The sequence below is a fragment of the Dendrobium catenatum genome, unplaced genomic scaffold (genome assembly GCF_001605985.2).
Source record: "Dendrobium catenatum unplaced genomic scaffold, ASM160598v2 fragScaff_scaffold_134, whole genome shotgun sequence".
In the NCBI taxonomy this organism is placed as follows: Eukaryota; Viridiplantae; Streptophyta; class Magnoliopsida; order Asparagales; family Orchidaceae; genus Dendrobium; species Dendrobium catenatum.
In genome coordinates, this window is record NW_021318596.1 from 1,335,873 (window position 1) to 1,359,401 (window position 23,529).

General features: G+C 39.1%; 1 protein-coding gene across 1 annotated transcript in view; it reads right to left on the bottom strand.

Annotated features, from left to right (window-relative positions):
- Positions 1-23,529, bottom strand: part of LOC110111401 (vacuolar protein sorting-associated protein 9A) — a 31,199-nt gene that overhangs the window by 2,802 nt on the left and 4,868 nt on the right. The window contains exons 2-3 of the mRNA XM_020843256.1: positions 14,957-15,104; positions 6,991-7,161 (exon numbers count right to left, since the gene is read on the bottom strand). Coding sequence (XP_020698915.1) covers positions 6,991-7,161; positions 14,957-15,104 — 319 coding nt within the window. The remainder of the gene's footprint in view (positions 1-6,990; positions 7,162-14,956; positions 15,105-23,529) is intronic.

Below are 23,529 nucleotides of genomic sequence, written 5' to 3' on the forward strand. Positions count from 1 at the left end.
CATCATCTTCGTTCCAACTAAATATACCATCAGCTATCTGCTATTTAAGCACTATTTGGCATGGCAGCCAGGGACTCTTGCCACTGCACCTAAGTTTCAAGCACATGGCCAAGTGGGAAAGTTGTCTTCCCGCATGTGAAATGTTCAAAGCATGCACCAATTACATGAAACGCAACCAATGCCCTCACCTTAAACAGCACTTAGATGTCATATTATAGCTATGCTCCCAAGTTTTTTCAACATTTTAAAATGTGCTTGCAACATGAAATATTGTTTACCAAGTTCAAACACAAGCAAACTCATTTTGATAGAATACTTAGGGTTTTTTTGCTCTTTATTATTGTGGGCTCTGAAAATTCGCGCCCTAGTCTCCCCTGCTTTTGGGAGAGTTTTAACGGATTAAGTTTTGGGGTAAATTTTTAGAAGGCAGATTGGGTTTGTAAATAAGACACTATCCAGAGATTTCGCCCTCATTTTGCGAGGACTTTAGATTTGAGTTATGGTTTCCTATAGGCACAAACCCTTATAGTTAACTACTCCCGATAACGAGCGAGAACTTGCAATTAAGGCTACTCGTCAATCAGATACGTAGAGATATATGGTATATGGTGTATAGCAGCAGCATGGGTTTATGTATTTGAAAATTTGATATTTAAAATCAGAAATTCACCACCTTGCACTTAAAGAGGATGGTGGAGGGAATGATGATGAACCCGATTAAGATCTCATAGTTCTGTTGTCCCAGGTCATCATTGTCCCTAGTCTACTTAGTTAGAGGAGGTAGTCGACCTAACCTAACAGAAGGATCCTTATCAGCAGCCATAGGTTGCTTCGTCCAAGGGAACTTTGTAAACCTGAGGTGAATATTTGTCTAAGGGGACAAATTTGAATTCACCTTATCTGACAGAGGGTTTTGTGCCCTATCGATTATATCCTACTGATTCATATCTCAAGAATTTAGTGTTAATAGGGAGCATACGGGCTCTAGCCATGACCATAATTTAGTTGTGTCATTTGGCAGCAAACCATCCAGTATAGAGGACCTCAGTCATAACCGTTTATCTATGACGTCATTTGGCGGCAAAATCGCTGGCAATAGACTGTTTGAGAATGAATCCTAATGATATTCTTGACCATATACTAGCTCTTCGTCAGCTGAAGTGATATTTAAAATTTTCCACCTCGGCAAACTTCTGCGAAGGATAGATGAATTTTGATTTAAACGTTTGATGATTCAATTTCAATTTTAAATATTTTGAATTTCATGATTTTTGGAGTTTGGATTCTCATGTGCATTTAGGAGGTATTTTGAATATTTGGGGACCCCTTTGATTGAGATTTTCTGTCAACACGGCCATCATCGGGGTTTTTATGGGTATCCATTTATGTTTTTGTATTTTGTGGAAATTTAGGAGCATTTGAAAAGGTAGGATCCCCTTCGGTTGAGAAACGTTCAACACGGTCATTATCGGGGATAAAATAGTTTATATGTTTATCATTGGAACCGTGTCAATTGTATTTGCCCGCTAATAGAAGATCATGTTTAATGTAGGTTTATGACTTTAACAGTAAACCATTCATTTAATAGACATTGAAGGCCTAATATGAACTATAAAACAAAATATTCTGGTCGATGCCGCAACCATATATTTCTTTAACTGTTCGAGCCATGTAGACCTCCTATCCATTCACACAGACGGATCGGGCTCGGATTTAAGTTCATTTCTAGACCCCCACAATATTCTCATACATCACATGTGTACCCATGACACGTTCGCCGGGGCACCATGCACGTATTAGGGGGGGGGGGGATTTTAATGTCGGTCAGTTGTGGGAAATTGTCATTTGAATGAGTACGGTGCTATATTTGAGAGTTTGTAGATGCCTTCTGTCCACTTGCATGAGTGTTGCGGATCTAGTTGCATGGCATCACATTACGAGCTGTTAGTTGCTTTGGGCATGTAGGCTGTCATGCACTAACAAGCCTCCAAATACTAGTTCCAGACACTTGCATCTATTGTTGTTCTTTCGCTTTTGCCCACAAACAACATGTTGAATATATAACGGGCCTCCCTCAGCTGCTCGTAGGCATTTCCATTCGCTATAGTCATACAACATTTTTGTTCATAGATGACATTTTGTGTATAGCAGGTCTCCTACAAGGGCCCGTGGACACTTGCATTTGCTACACCCCTTATGCATTTGCTACAATCTTCAATCTTTGTTGTACACCTGCTATTGCCACTTGCAGACAGGTAGATGTTTTCATCCACGGCTCGATGTTGATTACAGGATCCTGTGTTTGCTGAAGTCCTACTGTAGTTGCCTACATATGGCATATAGTGAATGTGTTGGGTCTCCAACAGCAGCTCATGGGAGCTTTTATTTGCTATATATCGTCCTCCCTTGCTTGCAATGGATCAACGTATTTGTTGGCTATTGAATGATGGTTGGTTGTAGGGGTGTTGTAACATTCATAACCTGTTGAACATCACCTGCATATACATACTATACATGCTATTGTACATATGATGTATCTTCCATCGTCGTTAACAAATATTAGCATTTATCATACGCTACACTATACACATGTAACAGGTTTTGTCGCTTGCAGGCAAGATAATATATTCATCTATGTGTTAATGTAGGTTGTCATATAAGTTGCATTTGTCGTCAACTTCTCTCTATACATGTTGACTATTGCTGTTTGTAGGGAATTGTTGTATTTATTGCATATTTTTCATATCTCATTGGATGCATCAAATCATTATGTTCATGGTACATTGATCTCCGCTTGCGGGGGTTTGATGTGCTTGCTTATGCCTTAATGTTAATCACAGAGTATTGTCATATTCATTACACGCTGATTTTGAGTGTTTGTAGGGGATTGCTATATTCATCCACGAGTGGATTGACATTGACTGCTAAAGTATCATTGCATCCAGTGCAACTCTTCTAATGTCGCTTATAAATACGTTGCGTTCCTTATATATGATCATTGGTAAGTCATCATATTCAATGTATGTGTATTATTGACATTCGTAGGTGATCTATTTCATATATATTGTAAGTCACTTACTACTTGTCAACATCTGTGCATTGATTGATATAGTTGTCATATTCGTTGAGGGTTTGCGCTGTTGCTTGTGAACAAGTCAACAAATCATATCTATTTCGACTTCAGCACAAGTCCCTTGTTCATTTATTGATTTTTTTTTTCGCATAATCAAAACCATTAATTAACATTTTTATATTTTTTAATGTGATTATGCATTCATTAAATTAAAGTCCGATTCCCTCTGCATTTTTGTTTAAGTTCAACTTAGGTCTTCTGTGATCGTTCAAATTCTCTGTAACTATTCAATTTAAATCCAAGTCTCTTACATATGTTTAAGTTATGTATGTCTTCGAACTAAATTTTGGCAGCCTCCTGACGTCTCCCTTATTTGGGAAAAATTTTAAGAGTTATAGCTTGCCCACCCGTTCGGGGGTACCTGTTTGAAAACGCACAATTATTTCCCCACCAGCACTAAGGCACATAAGTGTACTTTAATTTTTCCCTGACGTGCTAAAAAAAGCAAGCACGAGGCTCGCTCGGCTTGGCATAAGTTCCGCAACGTGTTACCTGCCTACCAGCTAAGAAAAGCTTGCATAGGGGGTCCCCGGTGTGCAACGAATGCTAAGAATGGGACTTTGGAGGTCTTTGAGTTTCAAACGTTATACCTGCGTGATGCGGTAGTGGCGACGGTGATGAAAATTGCAAGTGTTTTTTCCCCTCTTTTTTTTTTGAATTTTCTCCCCTCTTCTCTTCTTCTTCTTCTTTTTTCTCTCTTCTTTTTTTTTTGCCTTCTCTTCTCTTTTTTTTTTTTTTCACCTTCTTTTTTTAACAATAAATTATTATTAACAATAGTATTAGTAATGATAATATTATTAGTGATAACATTAATAAAATTATTATTATTAATAGTACTGCTAATAAGAATCATGATAATCATCATCATAAATGATAAAAAATAATAATTATAATAGCGATTATAATTATAATCATTATCAATAATTAATTAAAAAAAGACAACTAACTAATAATAAGATAAAGATAAAATAGAATAAAACCTAGATGCTCTGATTGGATTAGGTGTGAGGCAAGAAAGAAGGAAATTTGTGGGCTGATTTGCTATTTGGTTTGCTGTTCGTGGACATCAAAGGATGAAGGCGGTTGGATTTTACGGCAAAAGCTAGATAGCAGGAATCTTAACGTGAAATGGGAGTAAAAGAACAGCTTTTATGTGAATGAGAAGGATATGTGGATGGGGGAATAAAGAGAAGAGAAGTGCCCAGTTATGTGAGTGAAGAAAGTTTGGAGGAATCAGAGTGTGGGAATCAGCTGCTACCGGTAGAAAAGAGGGACTGGTGTCCTGGTTGGGTGGATATCAGGTGAGGAAGGCAATTTCTAGATAGAACAGAAGTCCAACTAGCAGTGAGGGTAGGCAAAAGGGTTCGATACAAGTGAAATCGGTCTCTGCGGGTGGCCATGAGGTAGGGGCTGGGTTATGGGATTCTAGCGGCTGATTGGAGGAAGGAAATTGGACGTGAAGAGGTTGCAAGGAAGAGGGTCAGACAAAGGATTGGAGCTGGGCGGCTTGACGTGGGTTTTGATGGGTTAAGTGATTCATGAGGTTGCTTCTTGGTTCGGTAGGTGGGAAGGCTGCTTTCTTCACGTGATCGGGAGTGGAGGGACAGTAAGGTAGAGGGGGAGATCAACTTGTATGTATTTGAGGAAGGAAGAAGGCCGGAGGATCGTGTGTAGGTCTTCGAACGGAGAGGATCGGTCGGCTGTTGCGGCTTTGGTTTGATCGTTATGTGGGTTTGTGTAAATCAAAAGCCAAAAGGAGGTGGAGTAGACGTTTGCTCGCTTGCGGTCTGGGGTGATCAGAATTTCAAGCATAAAAAACAGCAGGAATGAAGATCTTGTTTCTTATTTTAATGACGAGGGGATTGGAGCTGGGCGGCTTGACATGGGTTTTGATAGGTTAAGTGATTCATGAGGTTGCTTCTTGGTTCGGTAGGTGGGAAGGCTGCTTTCTTCACGTGATCGGGAGTGGAGGGATAATAGCTTAAATTGTAAGGTAGAGGGGGAGATCAACTTGTGTGTATTTGAGGAAGGAAGGTCGGAGGATCGTGTGTAGGTCTTCGAACGGAGAGGATTGGTCGGCTATTGCAGCTTTGGTTCCATCATTCTGTGGGTTTGTGCAAATCAAAAGCCAAAAGGAGGTGGAGTAGACGTTTGCTCGCTTGCGGACTGGGGTGATCGAAATTTCAAGCATAAAAAATAGCAGGAATGAAGAACTTGTTTCTTATTTTAACGACGAGGGGATTGGAGCTGGGCGGCTTGACATGGGTTTTGATGAGTTAAGTGATTCATGAGGTTGCTTCTTGGTTCGATAGGTGGGAAGGCTGCTTTCTTCACGTGATCGGGAGTGGAGGGGCAGTAGCTTAAATTGTAAGGTAGAGGGGGAGATCAACTTGTGTGTATTTGAGGAGGGAAGAAGGCCAGAGGATCGTGTGTATGTCTTCAAACGGAGAGGATCGGTCGGCTGTTTCGACTTTGGTTCGATTGTTTTGTGGGTTTGTGCAAATCAAAAGCCAAAAGGAGGTGGAGTAAACGTTTGCTCGCTTGCGGACTGGGGTGATCGGAATTTCAAGCATAAAAAACAGCAGGAATGAAGAACTTGTTTCTTATTTTAACGATGAGGGGTAGACGAAGCTTGTCCGAGGTAATTACGGGATTTACGGAATGCAAACTGAGCAACCGTCTAAGATTTCTCAGCAAGATTTAAGGAATTTCTGACGACCAGCTCGATTGATATGAGGTAACGCATTAAATTGTGATTTGATTTTTGTTTTGATTTTCTTTAATAATAATAATAATAACAATAATAATAATAATAATAATATCATTATAGCTGGAGAAATTTTCCTATTTTGAAACTCGTGGGTCGGCATATTGATTCATGCGCATTTTTTCAAAATCTATGCAATTCGTCTCAGAATGCACGTTGATTTTGCCGCGCGATTCTAATTGGATAAATTGATAGTCCCTTTTGGGTATTAACGATGCTCCGAACGCAACGACAAAGTCTATTTTGTAATCGGATGCCGCTTGAGAGACGTCGCGCATCAATTTCTGCAATTTGCGCGTCGTTGGCTCGGGACTTGCACTGATTTCCCCGCGCAAATTTAATTTATCAAATTGTCTGTCGCTTTAGTGTATTAACGATGTTCCAAAAGCAATGGTGAAGTCCATTTTGCGATTGAACTTTCGGGCAATGTTGCATGTAAATTTCCTCGGGTTGCACGTCAACACCTCAGGATTCGTGCTGTCGCATCTAATGACCCCAATTGAACAGGTTGATGGAGATTTTTGGGTGTCGACGATGTTATGGACTCAACGGTGAAATCCGTTTTGCGATTGAACGTCGTTTAGGTGATGTCGCGCATCAATTTCCGGTGTCGATCGCCCCTTTGGACCGATCTCATTTGATTTGACTGCGAGGGGTCCCCTCTTCGGTGAACTTGACGTCCTCAAGCGGCAACTTGAGGATTATTGTATACTATGAGAAATTTACACAAACTTCCACAAGGATCAACTATTCAAATGCTTTGAAAATCAACCTTCTACAACTTGAGGATTATTGTATTACTCTTTCATCTTTCCCTTCTTCTCTTAAATTCTTATCGAATTTACACTCCATCAAAGAAAGGAAACTTTTTTTTTGAAGTTCTATTTTTAAATTATTTAAAGAATTCCGATGCAAAATATTCATATGATTATATGAGAGCATCAAACTTGCACCTTATTAGAAAAAAATGATGAAAAGAGAGAAACATAAGGTTCACAGAATCTAATGTTTCAAATTAAGAATATCTTCTTCTCCGGCTAACAAAGGGAGTAGATTATAAGCACCAAAAATTTCGGTATTCTGCACTAACCAGCCAAGATGTCTCATTTTGAAATTCTGGCTTTATATCCAGGTTTTCTGGTCTTACAAACTGTTGTAGTAGAGCCGTCTTTTCAAAAAGCTCCTCATCATGTTGCACATCCTCAGGAAGTGAAGCAAACGCCCGATTAAAAAGTTTTGTCATGACATATTTCTCCAATCCCTACATTTAGGAATATAGCATAAAAAAAATGTCCTGGAGTTCAGAAAGCATGTGAAATGAAAGACAAAACATGGAGGAATTAAAATAGGTAAATGGTTAGTTTGATTGTGAAAATGAGATGTCAAAACTAATGTTATATAGGAATACCCGACAATAAGGCTTAGGCTTCGTTTGGGACGGCTTTCTTACTGCTTCTTGAAGCAGCTTTCTAGTACAAATTTTTTAATTTTTGTACTAGAAAGCAGCTTTAAGAAGCAATAAGAAAGCCGTTCCAAACGAAGCCTTAATCATGTCAGCATGAGAAACAATACAAGGTAGACTAGATATTCATGTTCAAGACCCAAGCTAATTAAAGACCATCAAAAAAATCAATCTTACAAATAAACTTTAATTAAAGTAATAATCAACTTTAAAATTAATTTCAAAAAAAAAATCTTTAAATTTTAAATTACTTGCTTTATATCTCCTTGAAGAGGTATAAAGTAGAGCTTAGCAGAAGTAAACCCTACTAGATGCACATACATGTCATGGTATGTCCCAATGCATATGGTTAAAAGGCCTCACATTAAGGACAGATAATTTTACATTCATTCATGTCCCATAAGATAATTATCTCGACTTAACAGTGTAATTTAATTGAATACGCCTTGGTAGATGTCAAGTACGCTGGCTAGTGGCAGTCCTAGTTCAAACTGTATGTCCAGTTGTGTAAGCTTTGACTATGTATAGTCGCAATATCCATTTCACCTCTTTTTGTGGGAATTTCTTATAACTCTAAAAATTTTAAGTCTGGCATCTTTTCAAACCTACTAGGTAGATTTCGTCTATCTAGGAATCTATGTTTTCTTTGACTTGAGAAAACCGGAGATAACGAGACTTCCTCTAAAAAATGCAATTCATTGTGGCCAACAAAGCGTCTCACGGCCAATGGAAACAACTTTGGTTTCTACTGGTGCGGGCATTCCTAAATATGGAAATGTTGAGGCTGAGACACAAGATGCAGCTAAAATAGAGTTCTTAAAGGATAAAGTTCACATCGAATTGATTATGCCAGAAGATTCAAAGGATGAAATTCAACAATGGGACCTTTGACCACATTGGTTCCACAGAAAATCCAATTATTCAGAACCAGATTCATCTATTGGGGCAGCTGTAGCAGCTTTATTGACTGCTCCTCGAGTTTTCTGCACTCTCACATTTTCTTTGGCATGGGCATGCCCAAAAATAAAATTTTCCAGTGGAAAATCTTATCATCGACATTATACCAAATTTTATGGCATTGATGGAGGTGCAATTGCACGTCTAGTGCATGATGCTATCATGGACCAGAGGATTTGGGAATCCCAATTCGATGAACGGCAAAGACCTATTATGCAAAACAAGGAACTCCCACAATGGTATCCTATCACCCTCTTCAATGAGCTATACTATCTTAATGCTGGGGGAAACATTTGGACAGATGGGTTGCCACCTATGCAGAGTTTAGCAACAATTGAGGAAAGAAGGTTCTAAAGACAATAGCTGAGCTTCACTAAACCTGCAAGATAGAAACCTACAGTAGAAGCTAAAGCATAATAGAGAAGATGAACAGTGGAATGTAACAGTATTTTCATTTTCTTTTGCTTTCTGTTTACATCTCTATATATAGAAGAGGATCATGACACGTGGATGGTTAAGATTGATTTGTGTTTAAGCTATGGCTTTGATTAAGCCAAGTGGCCTTTTGTCAGAGGCGGTTGCTTGAGTAGTGGAAAGGCCTTTGTTTGCAAATGTTGTTGCTGATGATGAAGTGGCTGGTTCCTCTGCTGCTTCAGTGGCCGTCAAGACTTCCCCGCAAATTGACGGTGCAGGCTGAACTGTTAATTTGGAGCGCAAGACCTAGAATCTCTTGGTTGACAGCGGCTTTGTAAAGATATCAACGAGTTGATCCACTGTACTCAGAGGATGAAGCAGTAGATGTCTGGCTTGAATGTGATCGCGAAGGAAGTGATGATCAATTTCGATGTGCTTCGTCCGGTCATGAAACACCGAATTGTTCGCGAGCGCTATTGCGGACATGTTATCGCAATGGAGGATGGTTGGTGTTGAAGATGGCTCATTGAAGTCGGTTAGCAGCCGGCGCAGCCAAAGAATGTCAGTCGTGGCAGTGGCAATGGCTCTGTACTCCGCTTCGGTTGATGACCGAGCGACAGTATGTTGTTTCTTTACGCTCCATGACACAAGAGTTGAACCCAGGAATGAACAATAGCCTGTTGTCGAGTGTCTGGTGGTGATATCACTTGCCCAGTCGGCGTCGGAGAAGGATCTGAGCTCCAGAGAATCACCATATATGGGTAGACCAAAATGAGCAGTTCCATGAATATAACGGAGTAATCGTCGCAACAGATGATAGTGAAGCTGTTGAGGAGCGTGCATATGTTGGCATAGAACATTAACCGCATACGCTAAATCAGGTCTCGTGATAGTGAGATATTGGAGTGAACCAGTGAACTGCCTGTATTTGAGAGGAATGTGGATGATTGGATCGGAGAAAGGTGTGGTGGTCTCTTTTGTGGAGTTTGGATTAGAGAGAGGTTTACAGTTTTGAAAACCTGCTTGATAGAGAATGGATAGAGCATATGGAGTTTGGGAGAGAAAGTAATGATCACTGAATGTTTGAATTTGAATGCCAAGGAACGTGTGGGCATGACCAAGATATTTCATAGTGAATTGAGAGCTGATTTGTAGAATGAAGTTTTGAACCGCAGCTTCATCGTTACCTGTTATTAAGATATCATCTACGTAGATGACAAGGTAAAGACGAAGCTGAGCGGAGGATAGAGTGAGTAGAGAATGATCTGACTGGCTGTGACAGAAGCCTTGGGAGAGAAGATAGGTGGAGAAGGTATTGAACCATTTCCTAGGAGCTTGCTTGAGGCCATAAATGGCCTTTTTGAGAAGGCAGACGTAGGTGGGGTGTAGGCTGTCTTCAAATCCACGAGGTTGAGACATGTAGACTGTCTCGTTCAAGTCTCCGTGGAGAAAGGCATTCGCGATGTCCATTTGATGTACAGGCCACTTATGGAACATGGCGGTGGTGAGAAGAACGCGAATGGTGGGCATTTTGGCAACGGGACTGAAGGTGTCATGATAATCAATGTCGTATTCTTGGCGATGGCCTTGAGCCACTAACCGAGCCTTGTACCGAGCAATGGTTCCATTGGAGTGCCGTTTGGTTCGATACATCCAGCGGCAGCTGAGAATGTTGGCTTTGGTAGGAGAAGGAACGAGGGTACAGGTACCCTGTTTCTGCAAGGCTAGAAATTCAGCTGCCATGGCTGATCTCCAGTGAGGAATTTTGATGGCTTCGGTGAATGAAGTAGGATCAGTGATGGATTGAGAGTGGGATTTATGGAGGAGATTCAGAATGGTGCGTGGTTTTAAGGATCCTGATTTGAATCTAGTGATCATCGGATGATTTGCTAGAACAGGGGATGGTGATATGGTAGGATTGGGGAAGGTACATTGTATAGATGGTTGGGATAGGTTGGATGGGTTTGGGGAGTTGGGCATTAGACTGCAATCCTTTTGAGAATTGAAGATTTGAGCTGGCAAGAGAGTGGATGGAGGTATGAGGAGTTGTGGATTGGATGAGGATGGTTTTGAGGATGAGGATGTAGGTGTGATGGTGGAAGGGTTGATGTAAGGAAAAGTTTCTTCATCAAAGACCACATGACGGGAGATGAAGATTTTGTTGGTTAGAAGATGCAGGCACTTGTATCCCTTATAGGAATAATAGTAGCCGAGGAATATACATTGTAATGCACATGGTTGGAGTTTGTTGCGAGAGGATGGAGGAAGCCATAGGTAGCAGGCACAGCCGAAGACCTTGAGGTAAGAGTATGATGGTGGCTTATTGTGAAGAGTTGAAACGGGGATTTGTTTTGTAGATTGGGGGTAGGCATACGGTTGATCAGGTGAGCTGCTGTTAGGAGTGCATCAGGCCAGAATTGGGGTGGTAGACCTGCTGTGTGAAGAAGAGTTCGAATAGTTTCAACCAGATGCCTATTTTTACGTTCTGCTGTGCTGTTTTGTTCTGGGGTGTAGGGGCAGGCAACCTGATGGTGTATGTCGTTTGTTTGGGTGAAGTTTTGGAATGCAGAGTTCACGAACTCTGAGCCACCATCTGTTCTTAGGATTTTGATGCGATGGTTTAGTTGATTTTAAATAAACTTTTTAAAATGAATTACAATGTTTGTAACTTCCGATTTGGCACGCATTATGAATGGCCATGTGTATTTAGAGTAGTCATCAATGATGAGTAGAAAATAATGGTAGCCTTGATTGGAAATGGTTGGGGACGGACCCCATACATCAAGGTGAAGCAGCTCTAAAGGAGCTGAAGTTACATTAGTAGAGTTGAGAAAGGGTAGTTTATGGCTTTTAGAAGCCGTACATATAGAGCAGAAAGTATAGTTGGGAGAGATGTTGAGATCACTGTATTGAGAGGCTATCATTTGCAGTATTTGACGGTGCGGATGACCGAGATGAAGATGCCAGCGAGTGTGAGAGGATGAGATGGCCGAGTGAGCTGATGGTGCGGCAGTTGTGGATGGGAGTTTAATTGTGTAGAGGCCATTGCGGCAAGGACCTTGAAGGAGATTTGCTTGAGTCTTCAGATCCTTGATTGTAAAGCCGATCGGAGAAAAAGTAATAGAGACGTTGTTATCGTGAGTGAGAGAAGAAACAGAGAGTAAGTTGTGGGAGATAGATGGTACATGATAGATTTGAGATAAAGAGATCTTACTGGTGGGGGTAGGGAGGAGACCGGGACTTGAGTGAGCGATTGAGAGGTTCTGTCCGTTGCCAACAGTAATGTTGTCTGCTCCTTGGTAGGTAGTTGGTTGCGAGAGGTTGTCGATGGAGTTTGTCATATGCGAGGAAGCACCGGAGTCGATATACCAATCTTGTGATGGATTGGCGGAGTCTGCGACTAGAGCTTTGGAGGTAGCACTGTTTGGAACATAATTGACATTCAATCTGTGCCAGCATTGAGCCGCTACGTGACCCCTTTTGTTGCAGATTTGGCAGACAACGGGATTGGAAGGGGATGATCTTCCACCGGTGTTGGTTGTGAATGTAGTGCGTCCGCGGCCTCGTCGACCTCGACCTCTCGACGTATATAAGGCCGTATTAGGATCACTGTGTTGATGTAGGCGAAGAGAATCGGCAGCAAGTGTGATCTCTTCTGTCAGAAGATAGGAGTAGAGTTCTTCTAGTGACAGTGGACTCCGTTTAGTACGAATGGAGGTCTTAAAAGCTTGATAGGATGGAGGCAGACCGTTCAAGGTGTGCAGGATAATATCTTCAGGATGAACTTGGGAGCCGGCAACAGCTATGTTGTCAACCAGTGTTTTAATGGAGGTGAGGTATTGGGTCATAGATAGGTTGCGCATGGAAATGTTGTGTAGCTCGTTTTTGAGCTGAAGAACTCTGAATCTGTTGGATGCTTGAAGTCTCTGCTCCAATGTAGTCCAGATGTCCGCAAAGCGATCTAGATGAAGCACGTATGGTAGGATCGACGATGAGATTGTTGAGCACAATGCTGCTGCTAGATTTTGATCCACGAGGATCCATTGTGTATAGTCTGGGTTTGGTTCGGTGGTGCCGTCGGAGCGCTGAAGTAGGCGGGAGGGTTTTTGAACAGCATTGTCCAAAAACGCCGTAAATCCATTAGCTCTGAGGAGTTTCATAATCTGAGACTTCCATATTGGATAGTTTCAGATGAAAGAGGCTCCGGAACTATGGTTTTTATGTTGGACAGAACGAGCTTCAGAGAGGACGTAATGTTCGGAGTGTCTGTGGAGGTTTTGCTCGATGGATTTTCCGTATGCGATGATGCAGATTGTTCCATTGCAGGGATAGAGGAACTTTCCTCAGTCCTGCTCTGATACCATAAAGACAATTGCTGAGCTTCACTAAACCTGCAAGATAGAAACCTATAGTAGAAGTTAAAGCATAACAGAGAAGATGAACAGTGGAACGTAACAGTATTTTCATTTTCTTTTGCTTTATGTTTACATCTCTATATATAGAAGATGATCATGACACGTGGATAGTTAAGATTGATCTGTGTTTAAGCTATGGCTTTGATTAAGCCAAGTGGCCTTTTGTCAGAGGCGGTTGCTTGAGTAGTGGAAAGGCATTTGTCTGCAAATGCCGTTGCTGATGATGAAGCGGCTGGTTCCTCTGCTGCTTCAGTGGCCGTTAAGAGGTTCTCTCTTGATATATCAAATCTAGTTTGTGAAACTTTAAGCAAGCATATTCCACGAAATAACACTTCACTTGATATCCATGATAGAATGGCATATATGCTTAAAAAATTTAATACCTCTATCACCTCAAATTCTGTTTTTAGGACATCGTTGCTCCAAGGAGAAGAGAATATAGGCCAGTTACTCTATACCTTGAAGGCATTGAATATTATAGGTGGAATACATATGTGTACATTTCTACTCATATTTTTCCCTTATCATGCTTTTTCCAAAGCTTGAGGTCAGCATTCAAAGAGACTTTGAAGCTGCTGTGACAATTCATGAACCTGAGAAAATAAGGATGATGTATGATGGCAAGTAGTTTCAAGGAAGGTTCTTGGTGTAGTTCTACATGATCTTGGATTGGGTGATCCTTGGTTCATTATTGTTGAAGAGATAATCCAAGAATCAATCCTAATATTTGATTCCTACAATTTTCTTTCTATCTACTTGTTCTTTTTACTTCCAAGATGCATCATATTCCTACATCACACAATATTCCAATGATACTTCTTGAATTTAAGTATTTAGTTTTACCTCTTGAAGTTGTGTTCTGATCTATATATTCATTCATTTATAAAATGGATCCAAGAAGCGCACTTGGTCTTTCCACTAAAAGGTGAAAAGAGAATACGAAAGGTCTCAAAGATAAATAATAAAAATACATTTAGATTGCTATATTATACAAATCTAATAACCATCAACAACAAAGTCATTGAAAAATTAAATTTAGAATCAATGAGAATGTTAAGTCGAATGTTTAAAAAAAAATAAAGACAAAAGAAATGGCCATATAAAAAAAGATAATGAAAGTGTATTTTAAGATAAGAAAGTACAAAAAAGGAGTAAGGAGATTTGGGCATATACAATTAAAGGCAAAAGATGCACCAATAAAAAGTAAATAAAACTTATTTCAAAGGCATAAGAACAAAAAGGAACATATTGAAGATCAGTAAAAGGTGTAAAAAGAAGACTAACAGAAATTGGAGTTAATAACTTGTATCACACAAGGTGTGGAAAGAGAATGAGAATCCAAAAAGAGCCCAAATAGTTGAGAAAAGAATAGATGATGGTAGGGAGTAACATCTTATTTGATGTTACAAGGTTAAGCTAACAGCACATCTAGTAATTATAAGACAACTAATCAAAGTGAATGTTATTGTGAATTATCTAAGAAGGCATTTTGGATCCCATTTAAAAACTTGTATTGAAGAGAAAAAAATTTGACGAAGGCCCATTTTTTTTTGCCTGGTTGAATATCTACTTAAGAGATTAAAGACAAGTTCTCAATCACAATCAATCAAAGTAGTGACGTGCAAGATCAACGCAACAATACTCAACCAATTTTAAAAGAAATTCCGAGTAAAACATTGATGAAAGTTTTAAAAATTAAACATGGAAAGCCTGTTGTAATCTCTTTTCATTTGCAGCATTATGATAACATCAGTTATTAAGGACATATATGCACCAGTAAAAGTCTCTTTAAAAGATGATAAACTCACCTCGCCAGCACTTTCAAGTTCTTCCTCTGAACTACCAGCCCAGAGCATATGAGCCCTGAAAGCATCTTCCATATTAGCAAGAAATAATTGCACATCAGCATGATCTTTTTCAGGATCTGGGGCTCTATTTGAAAAGGATACAATGAAGCTGCCAATCCGCAAAAATGTTAGCACTAAAGATCCTTGCATTGAAAGTTCAAAGTTTTTCAATCAGATGGATTATACCAAAATATTTTTGCAACAACACAAATATGTAGTGCAAATACATCATTCAATAACAATGGAATCAACCTTATCATGAACAGAATAAGAGGACTGGTACAATCAATGAACAACTTGATACCCATTTGTTTAAGCCTTGAGGCTCATTTAAGTTCATTTAATTAGGTAATCAAAAAATATTTTGTAAGCTTGATTAATGAATGAGTTTGAACAGTGATCTGCTCATTCATTAAGTTCATGAAAAGGCTTATTAGGTATTTAATAAGTAGATTACTAAGAGTTTGATAAACTTATTCAATGATACTTGAGTTGCTTATATAATATTTGTCCAATGATTTTATATTAACTTTTTCCATCACAAGGGGAATGCTACTATATTACTAGAGTAACAAGTCGTCATCATCATCATCATCATCAAGCCTTTATCCCACTACGTGGGGTCGGCTACATGAATCCTTTTTCTCCATTGTGTCCTATTAAAAGTCAAATTCTCGTTTAAATCTAATAAAGAAAGGTCATTCCTAATATTTTCTAACCAAGTCTTTTTAGGTCTACCCCTACCTTTCTTAACATAAGTCAAATCTAATACCTCTACTCTCCTAACCGGGTCATCGCAAGGCCGCCGTTTTATGTGACCAAACCAACTAAGGCGACTTTCTCTAATCTTAACAAGTATGATGAAAATTTATATTGACCAAATAGCTAGATGGTTCTATTTTTCTCCAAAATAACACTTGAAATTTAAAAAGTGTTGAAATTATAGTGAGTGAATTAGGTGGATTTAGGTGAACAATTAGGAATACATTTATGTTCTATATAGAAGTTAAAGGCTAAAAATTTTTAACATCTGAGAGTTATAAAGGCTCAAGTTTGGTTACGAAGTAAGTAAAAGAACAAGTAAACAAACTAGAAAAGGGTTTATAAACATAAACATAGTTAAAGCTCAAGCTCAGCTCAAAATGAACAAAATAAATAAATAAATTAGCTTGAATAAGATAGCATACAACTCGGCTTGTTTATGACCCTATATTTAATCAAGCTTTTCTCTATTGATTGATAAAAAAAGCATAGCTAAATGTTGATTATGCAAGCAATCCTTCGAGGAAAAGTTCAATATGAATGAAGGAGAAATGGAGATATTCTTGAGAAATTATTCTTATTAATTTAAAGCCTATGTTAACCTCTATATAAACAAAACAAGAGGAGAAAAAGCCATGAGTCCAACGTACATACCTAACACCCGTCGGATCCAAGAACTCCTCCGCAAAATCTGGCTCAAATTTCGCCGAAGCACTATAAAACGGCGCCGTTTGCGTCATTTCCCGGAACTCCTGCGCGAATCCTGCGATCCTCTCCTCGATCGAGCCCCGTTCGCCTCTATAAAAAGAAGCCGAACCCACTGCTCTTCTCCCGTTTTGAACTCTCTGTCCCGAAGCTCTCCCCCCTCACACGAACTCCTCTCTCCCATTCGCTACCCGCAAGCATCACGTCGCCTCCTCCGATCTCCAACAAGCCTCTAGCGACGACCCAACCTCCGACTTCGCATCTCCTCTCAAACCCCAACCTCCACCAAAGCCAAACTCCTCCTCTTCTTAGGCCGCCGACCTCCTCCTGTTGCCCCTGCTCGGTTCGATCCAACCAGAGAGAGAGAGAGAGAGAGAGAGAGAGGATTGGCTCTATGAAACATTGTTCTCCACTCATTAGTCATTACTACTAAATGCTCCTTGAGGTGTTAAATCCGCCTAGCATATATCTATTTGGACAAGTTCTAACCAATACATTCAATCTACCTCATTCCTACTTTGTCTTTCCATGTTGTTAAGCTTCAACCTTTTTTGTACATCCCTATAACATAAAAGTAAAATTTCCTCTACCTTATCCTCAATAAATGCAAATCTTGCAACCCCTAGCATATTATCATATTTATCAACCTACCTTTGAAAGTTTTGCTACAAGTTTATTTTAATATTCTCATTATCATCATATTTAGCTCAGCTATTAGTTCTTTCTTTATTTTCAAGCATTTAGATCCCTCTAATGATATTCTATAAATTTTATCTTAAAATTCATCATTTTTCATAGTAAAAGTATCCGTGATTGAGTTCAGGTTTTAAAACTCAAAAGAGACATCTAGAAGTCATAATTGAACTTTTCCCAAGCACCATGCTTGTTATCCAAGAGAGGAAACATGCTTGTGGCCATCCGTGTGTGTGTGTGTGATTTGCAAAATACATATGCATATAATGAATACATTAGTACATATTTCAATGCATGTGGGGTTTTCTTGAAATATTCAAAGATGGTCAATTATGCAGATGATTACCATTTGAACAAAGCACAAGTTTTCATTTAAGAGTATGTAAACGTCTTTTGTCCGCTTGTACGAATATTATGGATCAAGTGACGTTATTTAAAAGTGCGTTGGGTTTCATTTGTCGTACATTGGCGGTGTTATTTAGTTTATTTTATTAACTGCGACTTGTCATTTTCTTCTGCCTAACTTATAAGAGTGTGCTTCAGCTTGTAAATGAGTTATGCGATGCATCATGAGTCATCCATCTCTCGTTTATAAGTGAGCTAATCTATTTGATGTGACAACCTAGAGCTAGAAGTTTTCCTGGTTCTATTTACCAGTGATCCGCAGTTCTAACTACAAATTCCCTACTTCTACTAGCAAGTGAATCGTAGCACTGAGTTGCGGGTCATTTAACGCTTCTTGCAGGCAAGTTATCGTGCAATGCAAGCTTTGTTAACATTACTCGTGGGCAAGCAATAGGCATTCAGAAGTCACCAGTTATTACATGTAGGTGAACTGCATTTAATGTATAGTTTACAACATTACCTATAGATGGGACTGTTGTGCACATTTCAAGTCTTCTGCTATTACTCATGAGCGGGTTGTATCAGGTACAAGTTTTCCATGTTGCTCATAGGTGGGAATATTGTATGCATTGCAAGTTCGTATGCTTTACCATAAACCTACTACTTTTAACTCAAAGGCAACATGATGCATGCATGATGAGGCTCCTATAGTAGCTCGTAGGTGGACTATTGTGCAATGTAAATTTCATTAATACTATTTGTGGGTAAGTAGTAAACGTTCAGGGCCGCCCGCTACTGTATGAAGGTGGACTGAGCCCAATGTGACATCTCCCAATACCGTATGTAGGCACGATTAGCATATGCATTACAAGTCTTTTATCATTGCCTGTGGGCAGGCTGCATTAAATGCAGGTCTTCTAGTGTGGCTTGCAAATGGTATTGTTGTAAGCATCACGAGTTCGTATGTCCTTCCATAATCCTATTATTTTAACTCGTAGGCAAGCTATTATACACACCGCATGTTCGTGTTTTATACCTATAGGAAAGTCACATTTATCACAACCCTAATTCATAGGCAGACTACTGTGCATATAACAAGTCCTCAACCATTGACAGTGGATGTAATATTATGCCCTTGCTTCTAGATGGTTTATTATATACACATCTATATCTGTAGGGAATTGATATAGTCAAGAAGTATTATTTCATATTTTTTTAATCTTCTTGTGTTTTAGACATAATGTAAATTAATTTTGTAAGGCCCTATGATGGAAATCTTCCCATGATCATGCCAGGCTGGGTGCTCTTAGGTTTGTACTTCATTTTCTTTCTACTTGTGTTTTCTTGCTCCTTTTCTCCTGTGGTTGTTCGATTTTCCCTATTGTCTTTTCGTTTTCCCTGTTGTATGCTTTGATTCTCTGCTAGTTGATTGGATTTCCTACTGGCTGTTCGGTTTCCCTGCTAGCTTCTTATTTTCCCTACTGCCTTCTCAATTTCCCTATGGGTTGCTCGATTTTCTCTTTGCTAATTCCTATGCATGGAGTTTTAATGTGGGTTGAATTTGGTGGTTTTGATTGGCTATTTTGATGGCACATTTATGTGATCTATTAAATGATATTATCCCTTCTTTCTCCTATAAATTGGGACTGAACTCCTTTGCGCAAGGAGTTTTTGGAATGTGATCAATTAAAAAACCCAAGGGTTTTTAGCTTGCGAGCTGGTCTTCTCCCTATCCCCTATTACTTTGTTCGGTCCTTTGACTGATTGTTCTTGGATGGGAGCTAAGGAGTTGCAGCTTTGTCGTCCAAATATCTACCAACGTATTACTGAATCATTCTCATCAGGAGATGAGATTCTTTCACCACAGAAAGATTGATGCAATCAAGATTTACTATTTTCTTGTGTTTTGGACATAATGTAAATTTATTTTGTAATGTCCTATGATGAAAATCTATCCATGATCATGCCATTTTGGGTGCTCTAAGACCAGTACACTCCATTGTCTTTCCACTTTTGTTTTTTTGCTCCTTTCTTCTGTGGTTGTTCGGTTTTCCCTGCTGTCTTTTCGTTTTCCCTATTGTCTGCTTGGATTCCCTACTAGCAGTTCAGTTTCCCTCCTAGTTTTTTGTTTTCCCTACTATCTTCTCGGTTTTCCCTATGAGCTGTTCGGTTTCCTGTTGCTGACTGCTCGGTTTCCCGCAGTTGATTCCTATGCAAAAAGTTTTAATGTGGGTTGAATTTGGTGATTCTAATTGGCTATTTTGGTGGCACATTTATGTGATCTATTAAATGTTATTCCCTCTTCTTTCTCATATAAATTGGGGATGAATTCCTTCGTGCAAGGAGTTTTTGGAATGTGATCAATTAAAAAACTTGAGGGTTTTTTAGCTTGCAAGATGGTCTTCTCCCTATCCCCTATTACTTCGTCTCGGTTTTCTTTCTACTTATCTCCACGATTTTCCTTCGACCTGTATCTTTCTTCTCTAAACTATTGTGAGTTAATCATTTTAAACTTGAGGGTTTCTTCTAAGCTTGCAAGCTCTATTCTACCTTCCCGCTACTTCTTCGTGTTGGTCTTCTTTCTAATTCTTCTCTTCACAATTTTTCTTCCACGTGTATCTTTCTTCTCTAAACTATTATGAGTAGTAAGTGGTAATATGTCATGTTCCTTGGGTATTTGTCATAGGATCAAAGTCTTGTGTTGGATCATAATTTCTCTGGTGGTTAGTTAGTTTACCCTTTCCTTTGAGCACCTTCTCTAATTTGTGTTTGCATGTGAGGTGACCATTCGTGGTTGTTCTAAGGGTTTATAGTTTATATTTTATTATTTGTTCTTTCCTATGCGACTTCCAAACAAATTTCTCATATTAGTTTTCTTCTAAGTGTCCTTCATTTTGGTGTTTGTTTATGTGATATGGAAAGGAAGCATTTTATTTACATGCTTAGTGTTCTCCTGCTTAGTTTCAGAACTTAGGTTGCATCAAATTGGTATCAAAGTCTTAGGTTACATCAATTTGATATCAGTCTTAAATTTCATCAATTTTATATTAGAGACTTAGATTTCATCAATTTGGTATTAGAGCCTTAGGTTATGCAAAGAGTTTTCAAAAGATTGTTTTGCATAAAGTTGTCGATCATACTACATGTGAGGGAGAGCCGACTGATTCTATGGACAGAAATTTTGCCTTATGATAGCAAAATAATCAACAAGCTGATTGGCAAAGTATGATTATGCAATAAATGGCTAATCTACAACAATAAATGGAAGTAATGGCTAATATATACCCAGACAATACATGAGGTGCATCGATGATTTTTGGTTTAATTGAGTGGATGTCCCCTGACTGACTATTCTTGGATTGAAGCTAAGGAGTTGCATCTTCGTCGTCTAGATATCTACCAACGTATAATTAAAGCATTCTCATCAGGAGATGATATTCTTCCACCATGGTAGAATTGATGCAGTCAAGATTTGTTATTTTATATTTTTTTTTTTATTTTCTTATGTTTTCGACGTAGTGTAATTTTATTTTTGTAAAATCCTATGATAGAAATCTACCAATTATCATGTCAGGTTGGGTGCTCTCAGGTCAGTACACTCCATTGCCTTTCGACTTGTGTTTTCTTGCTCATTTTCTCCCATGGCTGTTCAGTTTTCTCCATTGTCTTTTTGTTTTCCCTGCTATTTGCTTGGATTCCCTGCTATTTGTTTGTATTCCCTATTGGTTGTTTGGTTTCCCTACTGACATCTTGTTTTCCCTGCTGCCTTCTCGATTTTCCCTATGGGCTGCTCGGTTTCCTGCTGCTGGCTGCTTAGTTTTCTCTTTATTGATTCATATAAGAAGTTTTAATGTAGGTTGAATTTGGTGGTTCTGATTGGTTATTTTGGCGGCACATTTATGTGATCTATTAAATATTATTCCCCCCTTTTTTCTCCTATAAATTGAGACTAAATTGCTTTCTATAACAAGGAGTTTTTGAGATGTGATCAATTAAAAAATCAGAGGGTTTTTAGCTAGCAAGCTGGCCTTCTCCCTATCCTCTATTACTTCGCCTCGATCTTCTTTATACTTCTCTCCACAATTTCCCTTCCACCTATATCTTTCTTCTCTAAACTATTGTGAGTTAATCATTTTAAACCAAGGGTTTCTTCTAAGCTTGCGAGATGTCTTCTACCTTCCCTCTATTTCTTTGCCTCAATTTTCTCTCTACTTCTTCTCTCCATAGTTTTTTTTTCACTTGTATCTTTCTTCTCTAAACTATTATGAGAAGTGAGTGGTAATGTGACATATCCTTTTGGTATTTGTCGAAGGAGCAAAGTCTTGTGTTGGATCATAATTTCTATGGTGGTTAGTTGATTAATTTTCCCTATCCTTTGAGCACCTTCCCTAGTTTGTGTTTGCATGTGAGGTGACCATTCGTGGTTGTTCTAACGGTATATAAGTTATGTGTTTTGTTATTTATTCTTTCATTTGCGACTTCCTAACAAATTTTCCTTCATGTTGGTGTTTGTTTATGTGATATGGAAATGAAGTATTTTATTTGCATGCAAAGTGTTCTCCTACTTGATTTAAGAACTTAGGTTGCATCAATTTAGTATCAGAGTCTTAGGTTGCATCAGGAATCAATTATACTTTCAGTAAATTCACTATCATTGCTTGCAAGAAGGCTAACTTGTTTGTTTGCAATTAAGGACATTGCTTGTATGTGAACTGCGTTCATTTCAAACTCCTCAAACGTATCTTGGTTGGCAAATCCTCAAACTCAATGCACATCCACCTTTGCTTGCAGGGGATTAATATATTTGCTAGAAAGTCAATTGACGCTGACTGTAAGAGCATCCTTGCAATCATTGCATGTTGCTTATTATCACCCGTGGGAGGATTGTTGTGTGCATTTCAATTCTTCTAATGTTACACATGGGCGGGGGCTGCATTAAGTGCATTTATTAGAAGCCCCTTAGCAGGTTTAACACATCCATTAGAAACCTTCTTTTACGAGCTAACACATTCATTGTGTATTCTCAGTGGTCATTTGTGGGTAATTCATTGTGCATACTGTAAATCCCTTTGCATCGTGAGCAAATTGGCAAGTTCATTACAAATTCCCATAGCTACTTATAGGTAGACTATTATTTTTACCACGGGGCCCCTATTTTTATTCAATTCGCATTATGGAATATTTTATGCCACCAATTTTCATTTTAATTGCACTTTATTTTGCTCATTCAATTAGGTTCAGTTCCCTGCAAGTCATTTAAGTCTGGTCCCTTGTGGTTTGAATTTTGGCAACCTCCCGGCATCTCCCCCGTTTAGGGGAATGTTTGGGAGTCTAAGCCTGCCCACCACGTCAAGAAAAACATGAATGGTCGGTGCCGAGTAACACAACGGTTGTGGTCTTCTAGTCCACCATGCTAAGAAAGGCATATATGAGTTGTAATAGTACATATTTAAAAATTTGCATATTTTTCCAGCCAGCCTGAAAGTGTGTACGGGTACTTAAGTTTTACCCCACCACGTTAAGAAAAAGCGTACAAAAAGCTTACCCACCTCGTCGCAAGTGTCGCACCAAGCTCCTCGCAGTATGCTAAGAAAAGCGTGCATAGTGGTCCGCACGTTACGCTGCGAACGTCAAAAATAGGATTTGGGGCTTTTTGAGATTAGGGGATTATACCTTGCATGATGGAGGAGCAATGACGATATCGAAGCGGCGGCGATGATGAGTATGCAAAAAATGTTTTTGTTTCTTTCTCTGTTCTATCTTTCTCTCTTTTTTTTCTTTTCTTTATTTTAATTAATTAATAATAATGGTAAGAGGAGGAGAGGTGGTTATAGGGTAACTTGAGTGGATTAACTTGGGCTTTGGGTGTTTAGGGTTGTAAGGTGGAGTTGGCAAGAGGCTAAAGACTGCTCGAGGTAGAGTTGGTTGGGACTAGGGGTGTCAATATTTGACATGACCTGAAAATCCGACTCGAACCCGACCCGAAAATTATGGGTTAGGGTCAACCCGGACCCGAAACGGTTCGGGTT